Source organism: Zonotrichia albicollis, chromosome 4 (assembly GCF_047830755.1).
Source record: "Zonotrichia albicollis isolate bZonAlb1 chromosome 4, bZonAlb1.hap1, whole genome shotgun sequence".
NCBI lineage: Eukaryota > Metazoa > Chordata > Aves > Passeriformes > Passerellidae > Zonotrichia > Zonotrichia albicollis.
In genome coordinates, this window is record NC_133822.1 from 51,830,074 (window position 1) to 51,848,657 (window position 18,584).

At 40.1% G+C, this 18,584-nt stretch overlaps 1 protein-coding gene across 2 annotated transcripts in view; it reads left to right on the forward strand.

Annotated features, from left to right (window-relative positions):
* The window catches only part of PPM1H (protein phosphatase, Mg2+/Mn2+ dependent 1H), a 130,767-nt gene that overhangs the window by 75,314 nt on the left and 36,869 nt on the right, over positions 1-18,584 (forward strand). For both annotated transcript variants that reach the window (XM_005480554.4, XM_074539806.1), the window contains exon 5: positions 14,391-14,475. In XM_005480554.4, coding sequence (XP_005480611.1) covers positions 14,391-14,475 — 85 coding nt within the window. The remainder of the gene's footprint in view (positions 1-14,390; positions 14,476-18,584) is intronic.

Below are 18,584 nucleotides of genomic sequence, written 5' to 3' on the forward strand. Positions count from 1 at the left end.
AAGATGGATGACTGGTCATGATTTTTCACACTTTAAGTTTTGGTCCATTTACAAATCGGCGTTGATTGTCCAATTGCAGCTTCAGATTAGGAAGTCCCATCGTCCCAGTTTGCTCTTCTCTATTCACTATTGTTTACACTTTTTGGGGCTGAAACTTTAATGGTATCCTTGGTTCTCAGGCTGGAAAAGGTTTGTTTTGTCTAACTAAACTGTGAAGAGAACTTGCTAACACTTTATATGAAATTCAGAGTTACATACTAATGCAGTTCAGAATCTGAAAAATATGAAAGCTAAGACTTAAAGCATCAGTCTTTAGGTGAAGACTGCTATGTTTGTGTTTAAGGTTTGTGCTTACACAGTTCATGTTTGTAGTGTGTACACCCACATACTTACAGAGACAACACTCAAGGGTTTTGTAGTTTAAACCTAAGATTTTTATTGTCTCGTGCTGCTTTACACTGTATAGGAAGGCAGATAAATCCTTTGTGCATAAAATTTCTGTTCTTTTCATGCTGCTGATTGTTTTTAAGATGCTAAATTTGTTGTATGTGTTGCAAGTTGTTCACTCAGTTTCTATTGACAAGTGTCATATTTGAATCTCCTTTTTGTATCAAATGTCAAGTGAGTCCTCACAGCATAGCTGCAAACATGTTTGAGGGGATCACCTATCTGGTCAGCAGAGCTACTAGCTGAAATACATTATATTTCTTCTGCCATTAAATGAGAAATAATCATGTTTTCCTGTGCTATTGCACTTGAAGTACAGTTGAGCCTCTTTCTCTGAGTTGACTAATTTGCTTTATTGTCTCTTCAAAGTGTTCTGTGTAAAACTGGGTGTGCAGGACTTACATCTGAGTAGCCAAGATCTTTGTTCTCAAATGACTGGAACTGGCTGCTTCCAGTTCCCTCAGGATTCCTTCTGTGCTCCCTGAGAGCAGCCTCAGCTCCACTGCAGTCTCTGATACCCAAGTGTAAGACACTGCTGTTGGCGGTGATCTGGACTTGGTGCCAGAGTATTGGTGTCACTGTAATTAAACATACTAAGTCTTCAAGAAGTTTTGCATGTTCACTAAGTCTATCCAGAGCATCTGTTCAGAAAAAAAAGGAGGGCAGGAAACAAAAAGGAAACCGTCAGGAAGACTGGGTGTTGTTTGAAACAGGATTCAGATTCTCATTCCTAACATCTTGTTGGTAATAAAGTCCCTCCAGATTCAAAATAGTTTGCTTTTGCACTTCTGAAATGGATCTCACAGAAAGTCTCTCGAATGCCGAGGAGAATTGTTTCAAAATGTTTCATTTTCAGCTAAGTCCATTCCTAGACTTTCCTTGCTCAAAAGAAATTTTAAAACTTAAAAGTGTAGATCAGTTGGTTTGGGTCTCTCTCCCACCAAATCCCCTCTTTCCCACTTACAGGGAAAAAAAAACAGCTGTTGTAAAACATCCGGGTTGTTGTCATGACACAAATGACCTTTTAGGGCTAGACAAGCCACTCTGAGGTCATCTGCCCCCTGCCACAAGTGCACAGTGCATTCCTGTATTTTGAAGAGCACAGTTATGTAGTCAAAAAATTTTACTTGTGTTAGTTGGGAAAAAAAAGTTTCTTTTTGCTGTCCCATGCCTTGTATAGTCAACTTAGTTGTTTCTACAGATAAAAGGGAGGGCAGTGAGAAGTACAGTAAGGAAACTACTTCAAGAAATGGTTATCTACTCTTGAGAAGAAGGGTGGGTTTGCTTTTTCTCTCAAATAGGGGACTTCGTCTTGTTGCTGTTGGAACTAGATGACGAAATCCTTAGTTTTTGGTTTCTCTGAGTTCACCTACTCATTTGTGCCTTTCCCCTCTCCTCATTCTCCTTCTTCCCTCTCTGCTACCCCACTGGAAAAAGCCTGCAAATAAATCAAGTTTCCCACAGATAGGAATCTGTGACTGAAGGTTTTGTGTGGGAAATAAACATTTTGGGTTCATGCAAACCTAACCAAAGGTTAGGCTTTATAATTTCAGGGAACTTCAAAACAGCAGAAACTTTTAAAGTGGGGTTTTGAGCAGCTTCTGCTGTCAGAGGACCAAGGTATGTGCAACAAACTGTTACTATCACAATGAGACTAAGGAAACGTTAAGTGTGAGACTTGAATAATAATGTACTGTGTGGTGCCAGCTATACCTCAGACTTATGTCTGTGGTATTCAGTTTATCCACCAAAGCTTCTCAAATCTAATCATTTCATGCCACGTACCCTGGCAGTGTTGTATAGCAGCTGTCCTTTTGTAGTTGATGTGTAATTACATCATGAAAAGACTTTAATTACCATATTACTAAATTACCAGCCAGGAATCCTTTCAGGTTCAGCCCTAGCTCACTTCTGTATGGACTATTAGGCTTCTCCAAGCTGAACACTTTTGGTTGGTGTAAAAGGGAGGAAAAATTGTGCTAATTGTAGGTTTTGTTATGAACTATTATTGAGCTTGATGTTATGGCATCACTAATGTCAATGATATAATTAAACTTCTGCTAACGATGCAATCACAGTTCTGTAATAATTACATGTTAACTGCACATGATACCAGAACCCTACTAAAAATGAGGTGATGCATTCAGAGCCTGATAAAAACAACTTGGAAGGAACTGCTTTCATTCTCTAATGGTTTGTCTGATCATTCTTGGACTCTGCCATAAATATACCTATTTGTACAGTCAAAATTCATATCTGAATATCAGCCAAAGCTTTTTCTAATGTTTCTTTCTCTCTCTTTCATCTTTTCAGTGATTAACATTGTCCATGCAGGGTTATCTGATTAGGGACTGATAGTGCTATAGTCAGCTCTCCAATATATAGTGCTTTTTTTGGTGAGCATCGAGGTGTTGTGTTTTGCTTACCAGCATGACATATTTGCTATGAAAACTAGGCCATTGGAATAGCTTCTTTTTATTTATTTTCTTTTTAAAATATGGAATAGTAAATCTTTGGTCATGGTTTTAAACCGTGTTGTTCAATTCTATATTGCTAAAGTGACTTTTACATCTAAACTGCCATGACACGCCTTGTTAATCTCAGTTCTTTTTAGTTTTATGCTCTTTATTAGGTTGTTGTTTTATAGCTACTGATGAAACAGTTGTAAAACAGGGACTTAATGTTTTTACTGATTACTGCCCAATTATTGTATAGCCTCATGCAACATAACATTTGTCCAATATCACTGCAATGACTGTAATGCAATATGATCATATTAACCATGTTTGGCACAGGCATTGTTCTGGCTTTTGTGTTGTCTGGAGCTGCTAGGAGACTGCAGGCACTTCCATTTTGTGCTGTGCTTGGAGCCACATAGGGAAGCTGTGCCTTTATCATTATACAAGAAGCAGAACATCGCAAGTTGATTTGACTTTTCCATACAGCCTGAAACCCTCACTAAATCTGCAAATGGGTTCTTGGGCTTTTCCTGATTTATTGACAGAACATGGCATGAAAGCAAAGAGCCTGATGTTTCAAAGGCTTCAGAGACTTGCAGGGTCACTGAATTTTTTGCTTTGCTTCATCAGCTCTTTTTTATCATCTTTTTGCCTCCTTGCTTTTGCTCCCCAGGATTTATGTTTTCAAGGCATATTCACACTCTACTTGAACATACCTCCTCATGTCCAGAATAGATTTTCTCCTCCTTTTTCCAAGTGTAAAATTACTGCTAAGGCATTTTGGTTTATTAAATGGTAGGAGCTCATTGAGTGAATATTTTTGTGATGGTTTTGTGTGGGTGGAGGTAAAGTAACTTCATTGGTACTTCAAGAGACCAGGTGTGGGAGAGTGTGTTCATAAGAGTCTTCTCCCAGTGTAATAAAATAGTGAATTGAAAATTGAATTTGTTTACCATTTCAATTATTTTTGAATTTGCTGCTTGTGTTGAAGCTTACTACATTTATACTTCCTCTTCTTTGTCATGGTACTTGTTCGCTGCTTCCCTCATGGTTAGTTCTCATTATAGGAAGTCAGATTTGGGGTTTAATTTGCTTTTATGAAGTAAATGAGAGTGGCATGGAAACAGCCACGTATCTGCTGACTGGCAGTGTAGCTTAAATAGAATTTCTGAGAAGTCAACATTGATGATTCTGAGCCATTTTTGTGGTTCATAGTATCTGACCTCTTCCTCAAGGCAGTCTAGCAGGGTCGTTTTTGCCAGAAGTGCTAACACTGTAAGGATGGAAACTAAAAAGTGTTCTAATATATTGCTGTTATAAAATTAGTTTACTTTAGTCCTTGGTTTACTGTCTAGGAAGCTTTAATTTTCTGGTTTTTGTAAGTACTCATCTTCTAATCTAAATGGTGTGTATTTTTCCCTGTTTTCTGTGAGTAGTCTCAGGCCTAAGCCTTCTTTGTTTCCTTATATCTGTGTCTGCATAAACAATAACTGTGCTTCGTACTAGAGACTTAGAGGTCTCCAGAGGAAAGACTAACTTAGTTACTAAGCTTCTCCAGTCTGCAGTGTTTTGAAAAGCATTCTTTTTCCTGTCTTCTCCTAAAAAAGGGTCGGAGAAAGTTGCAAGGCTGAGCAATACACTGGGGCCACGCAATTGGTAGGGCTTTCTCTTCATTCTCTGAAGTTCTCATTCCTCCAGATTCTCAGAAGATACCCTCCCAGAGGCAAGAGCAACACTTATAGATGGAAGTTTGTCCGATCTATGATACATCCCCCTATAGGTTATTATTAGCTCTCTGACAGAGTCAGTTGAAAATAAAAAATATTTGATCATTTCAGGGCAACAGATGATCTAAGTCTGGTTCGCTCACAGGTCTGTGTAGTGAGGAGAGACTGAATTCAAAGCAAGGCAAGTCTCTGCCATGTACATTCTCCATCCCTGCAGTTTGATAGGTGGAGAGGTCAGATCCTGACTAGACCAATATGTTGGAAAAGATTAGCCATGTTCAGGAGACACGGCCATGTCCTCTCTCTCTGTTCCTCCTGTCTCCTTTCATTAGAAGCATGATCTGCAGGCCTGCAGGAAGCCCTTCTCCCCTTTTCCTGCCTGGCCTCCTTCCCGGGAGAAGCAGGAGCACAAGATTCATTGGAATAACAGCAACATCAGATACTGCAGGATTTTGTGCTGGGTAAAGCTTTTGAAGGCACTTCAAGAAACACTTAAGGTGAGGTGTGAAGAGAAGGTGTTGGATCAGAAAGAAGTCCTTTCACTCAAACGACAGTGCTGTGGAAGAGCATTTTCTAGTTATCCAGTGAATGACAAGTTCCAGGTTACTGACATGTCATATCCAGCACTGACTTGGCAGAAATTATTAATTTGGTGGTAAATGTTTGCAGGCTTTGAAGGCAAAACAAATGTCCTACTTCTTTTCCAAGCTCTTGTTTTTCCTGGGAGAGCCTTAGCAGTTCCTATGGCAATTAGCAAGGTATTGAAGCCATTGTAAACATTTTCAGAGAGGGGTACATTCAGTTAAATCTTTGGTCCTTATCACACAGGCATTATCCTATGCGCCAGATAACGAGGAAGGAGAAGATTTTTGGCTATTCAAGTAATACCAGTAAACTGTAAAGCCACAGTTCATTGGTGTTGGTTTCCAGAAATAAAGAATTTTATTAACTTTAATTCTCATGGGTGTTCAGCCTTTAAAAATAAAAAGAGAGAAAAAATCTCCAACAAACTCCAAACAAACTGTCTTTTAAATCTGTGCCTGTGTAGCTGACCATAGAGACACGCAAGTTCTTCTCTGCAGTGTTGCAGGGCCAGGACCAAGGCGTGAAAATCAGACTGAGTACCTTGGTTCTCTAGCTCCCATCTGGACTGAGGGAGGAGGAGCAGAGGGATCACCCAAGGCTTGCTTGGTGTATGTTTCAGTGTCTGCTGTGGTCCTTACTATGTTGAAAAGCTTTTCAAGTGACCTGAATTCAACAAACTGCAGGCAGCCCAGGCTGTTCAGTCTCAGCAGCAGCTATGCAGTGCTGCTTGAGCCCTGCTCCTGGGACTTTTGGTGGTGGCTCTGGTCACTTCTGTGTGGGTGAATGAAGCTGGGCTTTGGTAAAAAATTCACCCACGAGGAGTGAGCAGAGAGCATGAGTTGCAATCTTTGCTTTTACATCTCAGTCCAGCTTTTTCCAATATCATCCTGCAACTGGTATCGAGTTAAGCAGAAAAGCTGAGATCAAAGTAGATATGCCTTTAGGTGCTAAAGTCATTCTTTTTGTCAATGGAAACAGTGAAGAGCAGAGATAAAAAATCCTTGTTACTTCCATCTTACATGGACAGCCAGATCCCAGCCATATTACTGGCAAAATAAACACTGACTTGCACAGCAATGCCTTCATCCACTAAACCCAGGTTTAGTTGCCATAGTAACTTGTCCTGGAGATGAATGTGATATCCTGGACAGCAGGGAAAAAGACTTTGATTCCACAGATGCTGGTCCTGAGGCTCAGAGCTGGCCACAGAGATGTGACTGCATTTCTTTGTTCATTTCCCTGGCATGGCCTGAGTAATTGGTGGCGTGTTGTTCAGCCATGTTACAGAAACGTGGTGGTCTGTCATCAGTGCAGCCTTGTACTTGGCTGTGTTCAGATGAAGAATACACTGAAATCATTGGGGCAAAATGAATCCTAAGAGAGCAGTAAACCCCCAGCCTAAGGGTATTGGAGCCAGTGGTGGGCAGATTTTGTGTGCTAGCAGTGTCACTATAAACTGGTTTGTAATAGCTTTCTAGCTGCCAGCTGAAGCCCTTTCTGAAAGATTGATGTGTTGAGATATAAACCATGAGGAAAGTAATTAATTACACAGCATTTGTTTAGTTCATTCACATTTGGGTTAGTACCACTGGAGCTGGAGTAGACATTACTAGAAGTGTATAGGTAAATTTACAAAGTCACTACTTGTTCAATAGCAAAATTTGCTTTCCTGGTAATTAAACAAGAACTTTGCTTACAGACAGCCAGTGCCATCACATTAGTGGGAGGGTGGGCATAACAAAAAATATAGAATTAGCCCTAAAATAAAACACAGTTAATAAAGTGAACTGCTAATAATTGCTCCATGCTTTGGTTTCATTAGCAAAGCGATACACTTGAGGACCTAAAGGAGAGCAGGGAATTCACTCATGGTAGAGTCTCATGGGAGTGGAGCTGCAACCCACTGAAGAGGCACTGACAGCTAGAAGCATACTGCTCCAGGGGTCAAAAATGATGGAGCAGCGTGTCTTCTCCAAGCTATCTCCTCTGTGGACAGCCTGCAAGCTCAGCATTACATTTAATTTTAAACTGTAGAGTAGTGATGCAGAAACAACTGAGGTAATTTAGTTCCATTGTCGGTGACAGCCAGGTGCTTCTCATTGTTAGATGCAATATAGGGCAGACTGCCAACAACAGAAAATCCTTTTAACTGCTGCTTACTAAGTTGTTGTGAATACATGAGATGGAATACCAGATCAGTTCTAAAAATTCTGATTTCTCTTATTCTTGGTGGCAGTAAGAAAAATCCTGACTGACTCAGGTGCTATTGAACATGAGAAGTAAGCCCTTCCATGGAAATCTGTGTTATTCTGCTTACAGAAACAGTTTATATTTGCCTATTTGTGGTGCTGTATTAAAAATAATATTATTAATTCAGTAAAATCAGACCACCAGCATAGTGGCTTTAGAGTGTTTCAGCAGCCTCGTTGTGTCTAGAGGCCTTCTCCAAAGGAATCACTAAGTAAGCACTAGAAACATAAATATGAATGAGTCAGGTAATTGGAAACAGCATAAAGCTCTGCATGTGTGTGTACAGGAACAGCTCATGTGCTTGCAAGTGCCTCTGAAAGACAACTTTCAGGAGGGTTTTCAGGGTCTGGATTACATAATTTCTGTCTCTGCTTCTTTTCAAAGGCAGGAGGAGGTTCTCATCTTGCCACAGGAGAGGTATGGCATGCTTGGCTCCATGCTGTGGCAAAGACGTGAAGAAAGGACCTTGAAGGAAATTCTTGGGAATGCCAGTCAGAGTCCTGGTGGAGAAAGGGCTGTGCTTGGCAGTTGTGCTGCTGAGACACTAACCCTTGGAGCAGCTGGGGTGGCTGGCAGTCTGCAAAAAGCCTTAGCTGAAGTTTGGGAGTGATCTTCATTGTTCTGGCAGGAAATGCCAGAGCACGCTTCTGTAGGAAATTACTTTTGCAATACTTCACCAAGGCAAGTTCTCACACCTTTTTTTGGCTTGAGGGAGCTGAAGTTCCCCCAAGTGATGAATGAAAGTGTCTGAGCAGCCTGCTATAACCCACAATGTAACATGAAACTACATTGTCACAGGAAGAGCCACAAGCAGACTGAGTCTACTCCTGCTTAACGTTGACTTTGTTTGGCTGAAAGAAAAATGATCCAGTGTTTCTATCCTGTGACAACATTTCTGTGAACAGGCTCATGTTTGTGCTGAAAAATACAAAGAAATCAGGGTGGCACAACTGTTGAGTGGCAGTAAATGGAAAATGAGGATAAGAGACCATTTTCAGTGGCTCTCCTCCTTCCCTGGTTTGTTGATTGTTTTCTTCTTGATAGTGATGCCAAGTAAGAGTTGAGGCATTATCTTAAGTATGACATGTGGGAGGCACAGAGTCTTCTCCCAGTGTAATAAAATAGTGAATTTTTTCCACTGGTATTGCTGAGGGTTGCTGCTTCCACCTGAGGTTTATGGTGATGGATATGTCATCACTGGAACCTGTTTTATTGCCAGCTAAATGTTATATAATAGTTTGTTCCAGTATCCCCAGCCTGCCTTAATTCATAAAATTAAGGAAATAGTTTAAAGGCTTTGCACTATACTTCCACGTTGTTAGTGAATTCATGGCATGGAATATGAGATCAATTCCATACTTATTGCCAGTGCAGTGAGGTGTTTGTACACCTGGTTTCTAAAGAAACTGAGAAATGGGATTGGGTGGGACTAAATTAGAGTAATTCAGTTTGAAGAAGTAAAATCAAGGTACCAATGCTGAATGTATTAAAAGTCATCAGTAATCATAATGGCAGTAAGGTCCAATACGTCATTTACAGAAGGGAAAAACATTTCTCATTTTAATTGTGTTATAGTCAGTGTCTTTCACTTCTTAGCAATTAGGAAAATGCAAAGAAATAAAAAAAGCACAACTGGTTTGAAGCTTAGCAACCATTAGCATTGATCTTCCCTGGTTTGTTTAAATATATGCATATAGTTACCAAAATAAACAAGTACCCATATAGACTGATTTCATAGTTCTAGGATTTACTTTCTTTTTTCCACAGCTATTTTGTGACACACGTAATTAAAATCTACTGCTTAGTTCCCCTTTGAATATAATAAAACCCTGCCTTATTCTTTCTGTCAGTTTAATCCCTCTTTCTTTTTCATTGACACATTTCTAATACCTTTGCAGACAGGCCAGACACTTCTGCTTCATCTGTACTGAATTCACATGCTTAACACCTTTTGACAAAATGGATATGGCCTCCCTGTGGCTTGGAATTGATATACACTGTCAAAAAGGGTTTTCTGAATGGTCTTTCTCTGTCACCTTTACCAGATTTTTATCCTGTGTTGTAGAAATGTGCAGTTTAATGTTGCGTTTCAAATCATTTTTGCCTGAAAAAGTGTGTAATGGAATCAGGGTGTCCCCTGAATACTCCTAACAGTTGGAGATGTCTCTTTGTTTTGAACAGCAGAATCCCAATAGACCTGTGACAGCAGTGGAATTACACTCTTGACCTTGTTCACTAAAGTGTTGCTTTGTCTGTATGATGAAATGAGAGTAACCAACAAGAGCTTCCTCTGAAATGTATGAGTTTCCTCTGTTGGTTTCTCATAAGAAACAGAAACGACACTGTGCAATTTTCAGCTGGTTGTGTTTTTCACGAAAGAAAAAACAAACAAATAAACCCAAAATCCTGCTTGATTCAAGGAGAGCTGGTAGTTGTTAGCCATATTAAAAATGCAAAAGCAGTTGATATATCAATATTTTCCTTAAGCCAGTGTGGTTGCTACACCCTGGGCATTACAGCAGCAGTACAGTGCAGTGGCAGATTTTTATACTGTTGTTGCTTCATTCTCCATGGATTTTAAATCAAATGTATACTAAGGCACCAAATACAATTTCTAAGTATTGAATCTGAATACAGAAAAAACCCATATACCTAATGTTGGATGTGAATGTAGGTGATTGTTATGGACTACACAGTGTGTCAATCCAAAAGATAAGTACACTGTATTCTGCAGATGCACATGCAGCCTTTTAAGCTCCTGGTGTTTCTTTTCATTTGCCTGTGACTGAGCAGACATAGACAGCTGTAGGATTTGCCATGACTGCCAGTCCTGCCTTGTGCATTGAGCCACTGGCACATCTCTTGCTCTCCATTTACTTATTCATGGTTTGGCTTCTCTCTGGAGCAGAAGAACTCAAGAGGCCAGAAAAGATACAAAATCAGGTTTTTGTTTCTTCCATTTTAGGCCACTTCAGCTGTGTTGTGGGGAGATTTTTCTCCAAAATATTCCTGTTTACTGTGAATATCCCAGCTCTGGGATAGTGAACATACTTTCATTGTCATGCAGAGCACGTGAAATGCAATGGCAGGTACAATCCTGTAGTTCCTGTGGGTGAGGAGTTAGGGTTCAAAAGAGAGGAAAGGACTCAGGGAGGTCTAGTTTGTTTTTAGAAGAGATCAGAATAAGTGACTTACTGTCCTCTGTGGCCTCAAGACTTCAGAGCAGTTTCTTACTGTAGACAATGCTGTGTGGAGAGGGTATCAGAGCATGAAGGGCAATGCACTGAGGATCTGTGTGACTCCTGATTTCCAATCCTGCCAAAAAAAGCTTTTGTTTTTTAATTACTCTTTCGTTGGTGATATAAATTAATGATTGGTATGGGTCTGAAGCAACCTTGTCATCAGAGAATATTTGGTTAGTGTTGACATACTTGTTTCTCTGCAAACATGAATCATCCATCTGCCTTTGGCAGGCTCGCCCTGTGGCTCTGCTATAATGTGTTTCACCAGTGTGGTGGAAATTAAAATGTCACTATTAAACATGGCAAAATCAGATGCTGTCTGGGAACCGCATCTATTCAAGGAGCTCTTGCTTCCTATGTAGTTATTTCTGACAGTTTAATGGGACAGCTGTATTCTGGCATAAAACAATACGTTCATATATCCTCAATACATGGGGAGCTAAATGCTGTCAGAACACTATTTCCTTGCATACATGAGCGTTTCATGCATGGCAGAAGCAGTAATGCTCATGTAACACCATGTTGCTGCTTAGGCCATTAGGAAGTGTAAAATCAAAATTAATTGTCCTGCAGGACCATATAGAGTGGGTCTCTAAAAGCAGTTGCTGGTGCTGTTTGCAGCTGCTGCATCAGCCAGGCTCCTTCCTCATGAGCAGTTATTGACTCTGGGCTATTGAATTCAGGGCTCTGGAGGTTGCTCAGTGGAAAAAGCCTTCAGTTGCTGCTTGGCAGCTCTGTCACTGCGAGGTCATGGAAAGGGCACATCACTCTCCAAACCCAACTAGGGCCTTATTCAGCACCTTTTCAATCACAGGGGAAAGCCCCACTGAGCAGGGTGGCTCCCAGGCCAGGCTTTTGCACCCAGTCTCCTCAGTGAGACAACCAACAAATGTGTCCCTTTTTGTCACTTGAGCCATCAGAAATGCACTTTGCTGTCATGAAGGAGCTAAGCAGTTAGGGCAGAAAGGTAAAGAGCCCAGTACAGGCTTATAAGCTCACCACAGTTGAATTTGGACCAGTGCCTTGTACGTATATGTCTGTGTCCCTCCCTTTACTCATATCTAGAGCTGTCTCATTCCTCAGATCAAATCATTTGACTCTTATGAACAGCTGTAACTTGCAAGTTGAATAAAGTCCAACTGCTGAAAACATTAATGAAAAACATAAAACTCTCTTTTACCGCATATCAACAGTACTGCTTTAATTCCACCCACTCTGAAGATTTTTTTGTGTATGTGCTAGGTTGTGCTTTTCATCCCAGGTGGCTGCCAATTCTGGTGAAAATAAGTTGAGCTGTGAAAGGTTGACCCACTCGCCTCTGAATTGCTTTTTATATGATGTGAGTCCCTCAGGGCCCAATTCTACCCACAGAAGTGAGAATGACAGCTATCAAAATATATACGAGGCATGTCAATGTGCACAAAGAAAAAGGTGAACCCCAGACTGGTCTGAGTGGCCTTTAAAATATGGATTTCCTGTGAAATGATGATTAAAGGGGAAGCAAAGAATAATTAGAAAATTAGCCTGATGTACTAGCAGTTATATCAATGTGTGATTTTATATTATCTCTTTCAGACAAGCAAAAGATCAGAAAATCCCTTATTACTTGCTTAAACTAGTGTGTAAAATTTGGTTTAGAGTCTGATCAGCTTCTTTCATCAGTGTAGTCTAGACTATTGCCAGAGTACATACTCTTTACTAAACCTACAGACCCCTTAGGTGGCGGCCTACTCCACCTGAATCAAATAACTTTTTAATAAGTTATATGAAGTGTTCCCTGTCTGAGTAAATGAATCTCATTCAAAGATGAGTACCTTAGGAACTGCAAAAATAAAAGCAAAAGTGTTGTTGCAGAAGAGAGGTGTTAGAGTTCTTAATTAATATTTAAATTACTGTCTCAGAAGTGCAAAAGAAAAATTTTCAGCAAACTTTTATTATTTTTGATTGGATAGGCATTTTTGTAAGTCTGTACTCAGATTCCCTAAAGAAGGAAAAAAATCTGTCAAAAATTATGCACGTTTTTCTTTTAGGAAATTAAGCACATGCAACTACCATGTCTATCCCAAGTACACAATATTGGTTTTAATTAAGGGCCAGGGGGAACCTTCAGTATGTAGGATGCACTCTTGCTTCCTCTAAGTTCTACACAGGATTATTTGCAAGGAAGTGAAGAGCAGTAGGAAATTAAGTCCAAGAGCAGTAAATTTGTTACCTTTCAAAGCAAAGCCGTTTGTTTTCCCGTCATTGTCAGAGCTTCTTCCCACATCTGCCATTGTTGTACCATTCTGAACCTGTCTGCTTTTTGCCACATGAATTTCAGGAATGTGAACAGTTCATTTACTCATAGATAATGCTGCTGCCTTTTGCATACTAGCAGTAGTAGATGACGATTTGGAAGCAATTTTAGTCCAATGACCAATCCACAAGACTTGGAAATCTGTCCAATGCCACTAGTTTTAGAAATTCAGGTTTGTACCTGAGTTTGTTTTCTCGAGATGCCTGTGTTTTAAATTTAGAAGTTTAAGTTCTCAGTCTTTGTGTGCCTACCATATTTGTTGGTTGCATTCCAGTGGCATCAGAACAGCTGGCATAGAGGCAATGACAGCAAATCGATCAAATGATCAAGGGAAGTAAGCTAGCTCATGCATAGGACATCAGTGGGGTGAAAATATCACAGAAATGGGAACATTTAAAACATAGAGAAACTGGAATCCAAGTGGCAAATACTTCTTTTAGCTACGCCAAATTCTGTCTATGTTCAAGAGGAGAGCTGTTATCTAAACACTGAATTAATCTACTGATGGCTGAGAAACAGTTCCGCAGCAGGCATTAAAGTCTTTGGGATGATAGATAGTTTATCAAAAGTGCCAGGCATTGCTCTACTTACAGAGCTGCCTAAATAATGGAAAGATAAAGGAACATAGTTCTGTGAGTGAATACATGAATGCAGAATGTAGTACAAATATTAGGTGAATTCTTCCCTCCTTCCAGCCAGTGGCATTACACCAAGGAAGGATTGGACCATTTTGTGTGCAGCATATCAGATTGTTAAGAGGCAACAGGCAAGTGTTTGAGAAAATTTTCTCTCTGCGATTTGCAGAACTGTGTATGAACTCTCCTGCCTAATCTACAGTTATACCATTACCTGCCATCTTTCAACAGGTAGCTAGTTAAATTTGTGCTAAATAGGATTTGCTTTGCTATTTCCATTTAATGTTGGAGTAGAAACGTTCTGACATGACATATGACCAATTAATGATTGGAAAGTGCTTGGATGAGTCATTTGAAGCCAGTATTTTAGACAGTGTCAGCCACAACTGTTATTAAAACCTGCAAAGAGTTGTTCTACAATCAGTGATTCTGCAGCATCTCCTCTGGGTGTCTGCATTTCACTTAATAAAGATACCCTGTAGACATCAATTGAAATAACTCTTGCCTTTGTTGCTTGGATGTTTTTGTGGGCTCTAAAATGAACTCAGTTTATACAAGTTTACTTTGTTACCCAGCCTAAAGGATGCAGGGCAGGAATTATCCTGTTCTGCTGACAACCTCAGTAGAAAAGAAATGGCTTTATTTGACTGTAATTCGGAAGAGAATAAGAGTGTGACTGTACCCTGTGGTTTTCTGGGGTTTTTAAACTTATTTTTTTCTGTGCTGATGATGTTTTATTACTTTTACAGAGCTATAATAATCCGAAATGGTGAAGTCATTCCAATGTCTTCAGAATTCACTCCAGAGACTGAACGCCAGCGACTTCAGTATCTGGTAAGAGACCTGAGGACCAAATCAGGTGCTGCTGATGACAAGCATTGCCCAGTAATGTCAAAGGCTTAGAGAAATGCTGCTGAGTTGCTGTGGCTCAGTGAAGGATGATGTGTCCACTGAACACCAATGACTGATCATGTGTGTCTTTAAGCCATCAACAGATGTGGAGAAAATCCTGGTGGTGCAAATCTCAATGAAAGGAGTATTACCTCTTCAGCAAAGGCCATCAATTAGCGTGGCTATGCTTGTGTACATTGTTCAGACCCTTCAGCAGCACACTGGTGTTGGATTTTGAGAACTCAGACACAGAGTTAACGAGCCACACATGTATTTCGATCCATCCCAGTGCTTGCTGTGTGACAGTATGAAATACCACAGACTGCTCATTGTATGTGAGTGATATGGCAGAGTTCAATTAATTTACTCAAACAGTATGCCAGTAGTATCTCCATCAGGAGAAAGATATCCAACTTAGAGGTGATCTCAGTGAACATTAGTAGCTGCAGGATTGGATGGGTGATCAAACATTAGTTTTATTTACTGTAGCAGCACCCATAAAGCTGGGACAGGGTGACTAGCTGGGGACACATGGGATGCTTTATAGACCAAGCTGGGTTAGCTGATAAGCTACCTGAGGGATATAAATTTAAATGTATAGTGTTATTTTTCATACAAACCATCCTGTTACTTTTTAAGGTTTTCTTCGATGGACAGATCAGTTGGTTGAAGTCGATTAGTTGTTTGTCAGAATGTAATTTCTAACTTGGCTGAGAGATTTCCTTTGTGCTTCTTCTGTTTCTTTTAGAAATTTAGGCTTCAGCCAAGGTGGGGTCACTCTCAGCCTTGCCTGACTTAAGGTGGACAGGCCAAGGTTAGTGATGTTCCCAGGTCCTAAGGTGTTTTTTATTTTCAGCCTAGTTTCCACTGTGGTTTGAAACTAGACAAAATCCCAGTGTTTGAAAGGTGGAGGTGGAAGGTTTTAAAGAAAAAATTGTGTTTCCTCAATTGTCACATTTAATTTTTTTTCAGTCAGATTCATTGGCTTGAAGCTGAAAATTTCAGAGGAAATACTGTTTTGGGACTATTCATATTCAGAGAACCAAATGGAAAAGAGGCCTAATAAATATTTACAATTCAGTTACATTTAAAATAATTTGTTTGCCTCTAAAATAAAAGGTATCTTTAGCATCTAGGGAGTCTGCTACTTCTGTAGGAAATATGAGATAAAACATTGCCTACAAGGGTTTTTGTTTTCTCTTTTGATGTCCTTTCTGGCTTAAATTTGAAACCAGTTGCTGATCTGAAAAGCATTTCTGCTGTTTCCTGTGGAAAATTCCTTTACCTTTGTTTGTCTATTTTAATTCTGTATGCAACAAATATGCCAGGTCTATGGGTATCATGTTCAAAGAGAATACATGCAAGACAGCAAGAGCGTGAAACAAAATTACAGATAATTTCAAACACAACATTCCCTAAGTTAGATTTTTACTCTTGTGTTTAAAAAAAGAAAAATAAAAAGATGACTTCAAACTTCTTGCAAAATTGGCATAAGCATTACACTCCAAAGTTTGCATCTATCTTGCTGATTAGATCCCAATTTATCCTCTTATCACTTGTCTGTCCCCAGGTTCTATTAGTCTGTGTTTCTACCATCAACATCTCTTGTCTCTGGTTCTGTCTGAAAGTTATTTACTTGGAGACTATTTTCTTATTTGCAGTTAAAGCTGAGTTTCTTTGTTTCAAATATGTTGTGCTTCAAATGTGTTCCTCCTGCACGATAGGAAGAAAATCCATAATCACTTTAGCATTCATATTTTACTAGGTAAATGCAGAGATCCTGTTCACTATGAGGAAATTACTGTACAAGCAAAGAGAGGGTATGGATTTACAGCCTGCAGGCTGTTCCCTGTGCAGCAGACACTTTTGGTGCTGTCAGAATGAAGGAACTTCCATCTGCCTAAATTTAGTGCCTGTTGATTCCTTCAGTCACATGAGATGTTCTTTTAGGCCCTCTTTTCTGAGCCTTAATTTCTGTGTGGAAAGAAGTCCATGGGATAATGAGTTGTTCAGGTCATGTGAGTATCTTATATGAAGTCTTCCAATCTAGTCTTAGACAAAACTGTTCTTCAGCTAATACTGATTGAGTAACTAAGAGGGGAGGGAAGCAAATGGAAGCAAAAGGACTTGCCTGTCCTGGCAAGTTTATTGCCATGCATCCAAGAATTACCTTGGCAGTAGGCCTCTGGCATGGAGATCTGAAAAGAACAAGTTGTCTGTCCATTCATTCTGACTTTGAAGCAGCTCTGAGTCTGGTCATCACTCCGTATGAGGGCAGTGGTGGGGCAGCATCCAGCTGCAGACTTCAGGCTGGCTATATGATAGAGACAGACTTCTGTGTCAGGCAGCTTGTGAGAGTATTGCAGAAGGCAATCAATCATTCAGTCAGAGAGCACTTCTTAAGTTGTAAAATTTGAAAGCTTTGCACCAGTATTCCCTTGATCCTTCAGTTTCTGTAGAGGTTCAGTGCACCATGTTGCTTCCTTTCTACTGGTGGGCATTCAAATGCCTCCTTCTGAATTTGTGTAGCAAATTCTGTAGCAGGAGACTTCCACACATGTCTTGGGAAAAGTCCTGACTTCCTGTATCAGTGTATCTTGAAGGAAAAAAAATCCAGTATTTACTGGGAACTGCTCTGGTAGATTCAGCAGTTGTGCGGGCAGCGACAGCCAGAAGCAATTTTTCTTTCATCTTCTGAGGAGACTATTAATTTCAGTCATGATAGTCTAAATTGCAACAGTAAATAGGATAGATTTTGTTACTTATTCCCTTGGAAAATGTGTTTAAAATGAATGGTGAATTGAGTGTACTGCAGATGGGTGTATTTCTTTTAGTTACTGAAATTTACACTTTCAAGATGTCATGTGAAGTCAATGTGGTGTTTGTAGCATCTTCATGTGGCAGCCAAACAGCTCTTCTAAAGTTCACCAGAAATGGCAGACCACTTCTACCAGTGCAAGTGTCACTGCTCGTAGAGACTGGGTGGCCGCCAGTGACAGTGACTATGGGTGCTCTTTGTGTTTGCCACCATTCAAGCAAAGGTTCATGAGCCCAGATAGTCATGGGCTCAGAGGGGATCTATTCTTATTTTGTTGCTCAGGTGAGGATAATAGTGACACTAATGTTCACCTGCTGAAGGACGCTTGCAGAACCTGAGCCTGAAGAGGAAATGAACCTAGATGTCCTAAATGTCCAGTCAGCACTTCAATTGCAAGTCAGTCAAGATGTAATTCCCTTACAGTTTTGGCTCCCTGTATCACCCAGCATAGAATTACTTTAGCTGTTTGACACAGCAGATGATGCTGTGGTAAAGGAGATGTGTGGCTCCATGGAAGGGGTCCTGGCCTTTCACAAGATGAGAGACCAATCAAGAGATGGATTTGGCTTCTAGTCTTCTCCTTCCTTTTGCCACCACATCCTTTAATTTTAATCTCTCTTTGTTTTAAATGTGTCCCTATGATAATGGCTGAGTTATGTGCAAAACTTCTGGGTGCGCTGGGCTGTGCATGCTGCTGTGAGCAGTAGTCCCATGTAGTGGAATATTGTTTTGGAGAAAAGGGCACAGTATAATAAAAGTATAAAGTTGTAAGATAATAGCTAAAGTAGGGGAAAGCAGCAAATCTGAAAATAGCACAGAATGCTGAGAAATCACTAGTGCCAGCAACTTTCCAGGGCAGTGCCTACCGAAGGAGTGGAAAAGGCAGTGGCAGGCCTTACTGAGTTGCAGATAAGATACATGCAGTGTTTCCTGCCACCTAATTAACTGGCATGCTAGTGTGTAAGTCTAGGTTTATCTTAATTTCATGTTTGCTTTTCTAATCACCAGGAAACACAGCAGGAAGTAAATGCAACCATGACTAATATTTCTTTGACTGAACTTCATTTTAAACAACTAATTTTGAATGCAATGCATCCATCCACAAAACACACCATAAAATGGCAGAGTACCAAAAACACACAATGCAGACTATGCCAGATTTATGCCGAAAATTTCTAACAGCTTCTGAAAGAGAAAATATGACAAATGTTCCAGTTCCATAACACAGAATAAC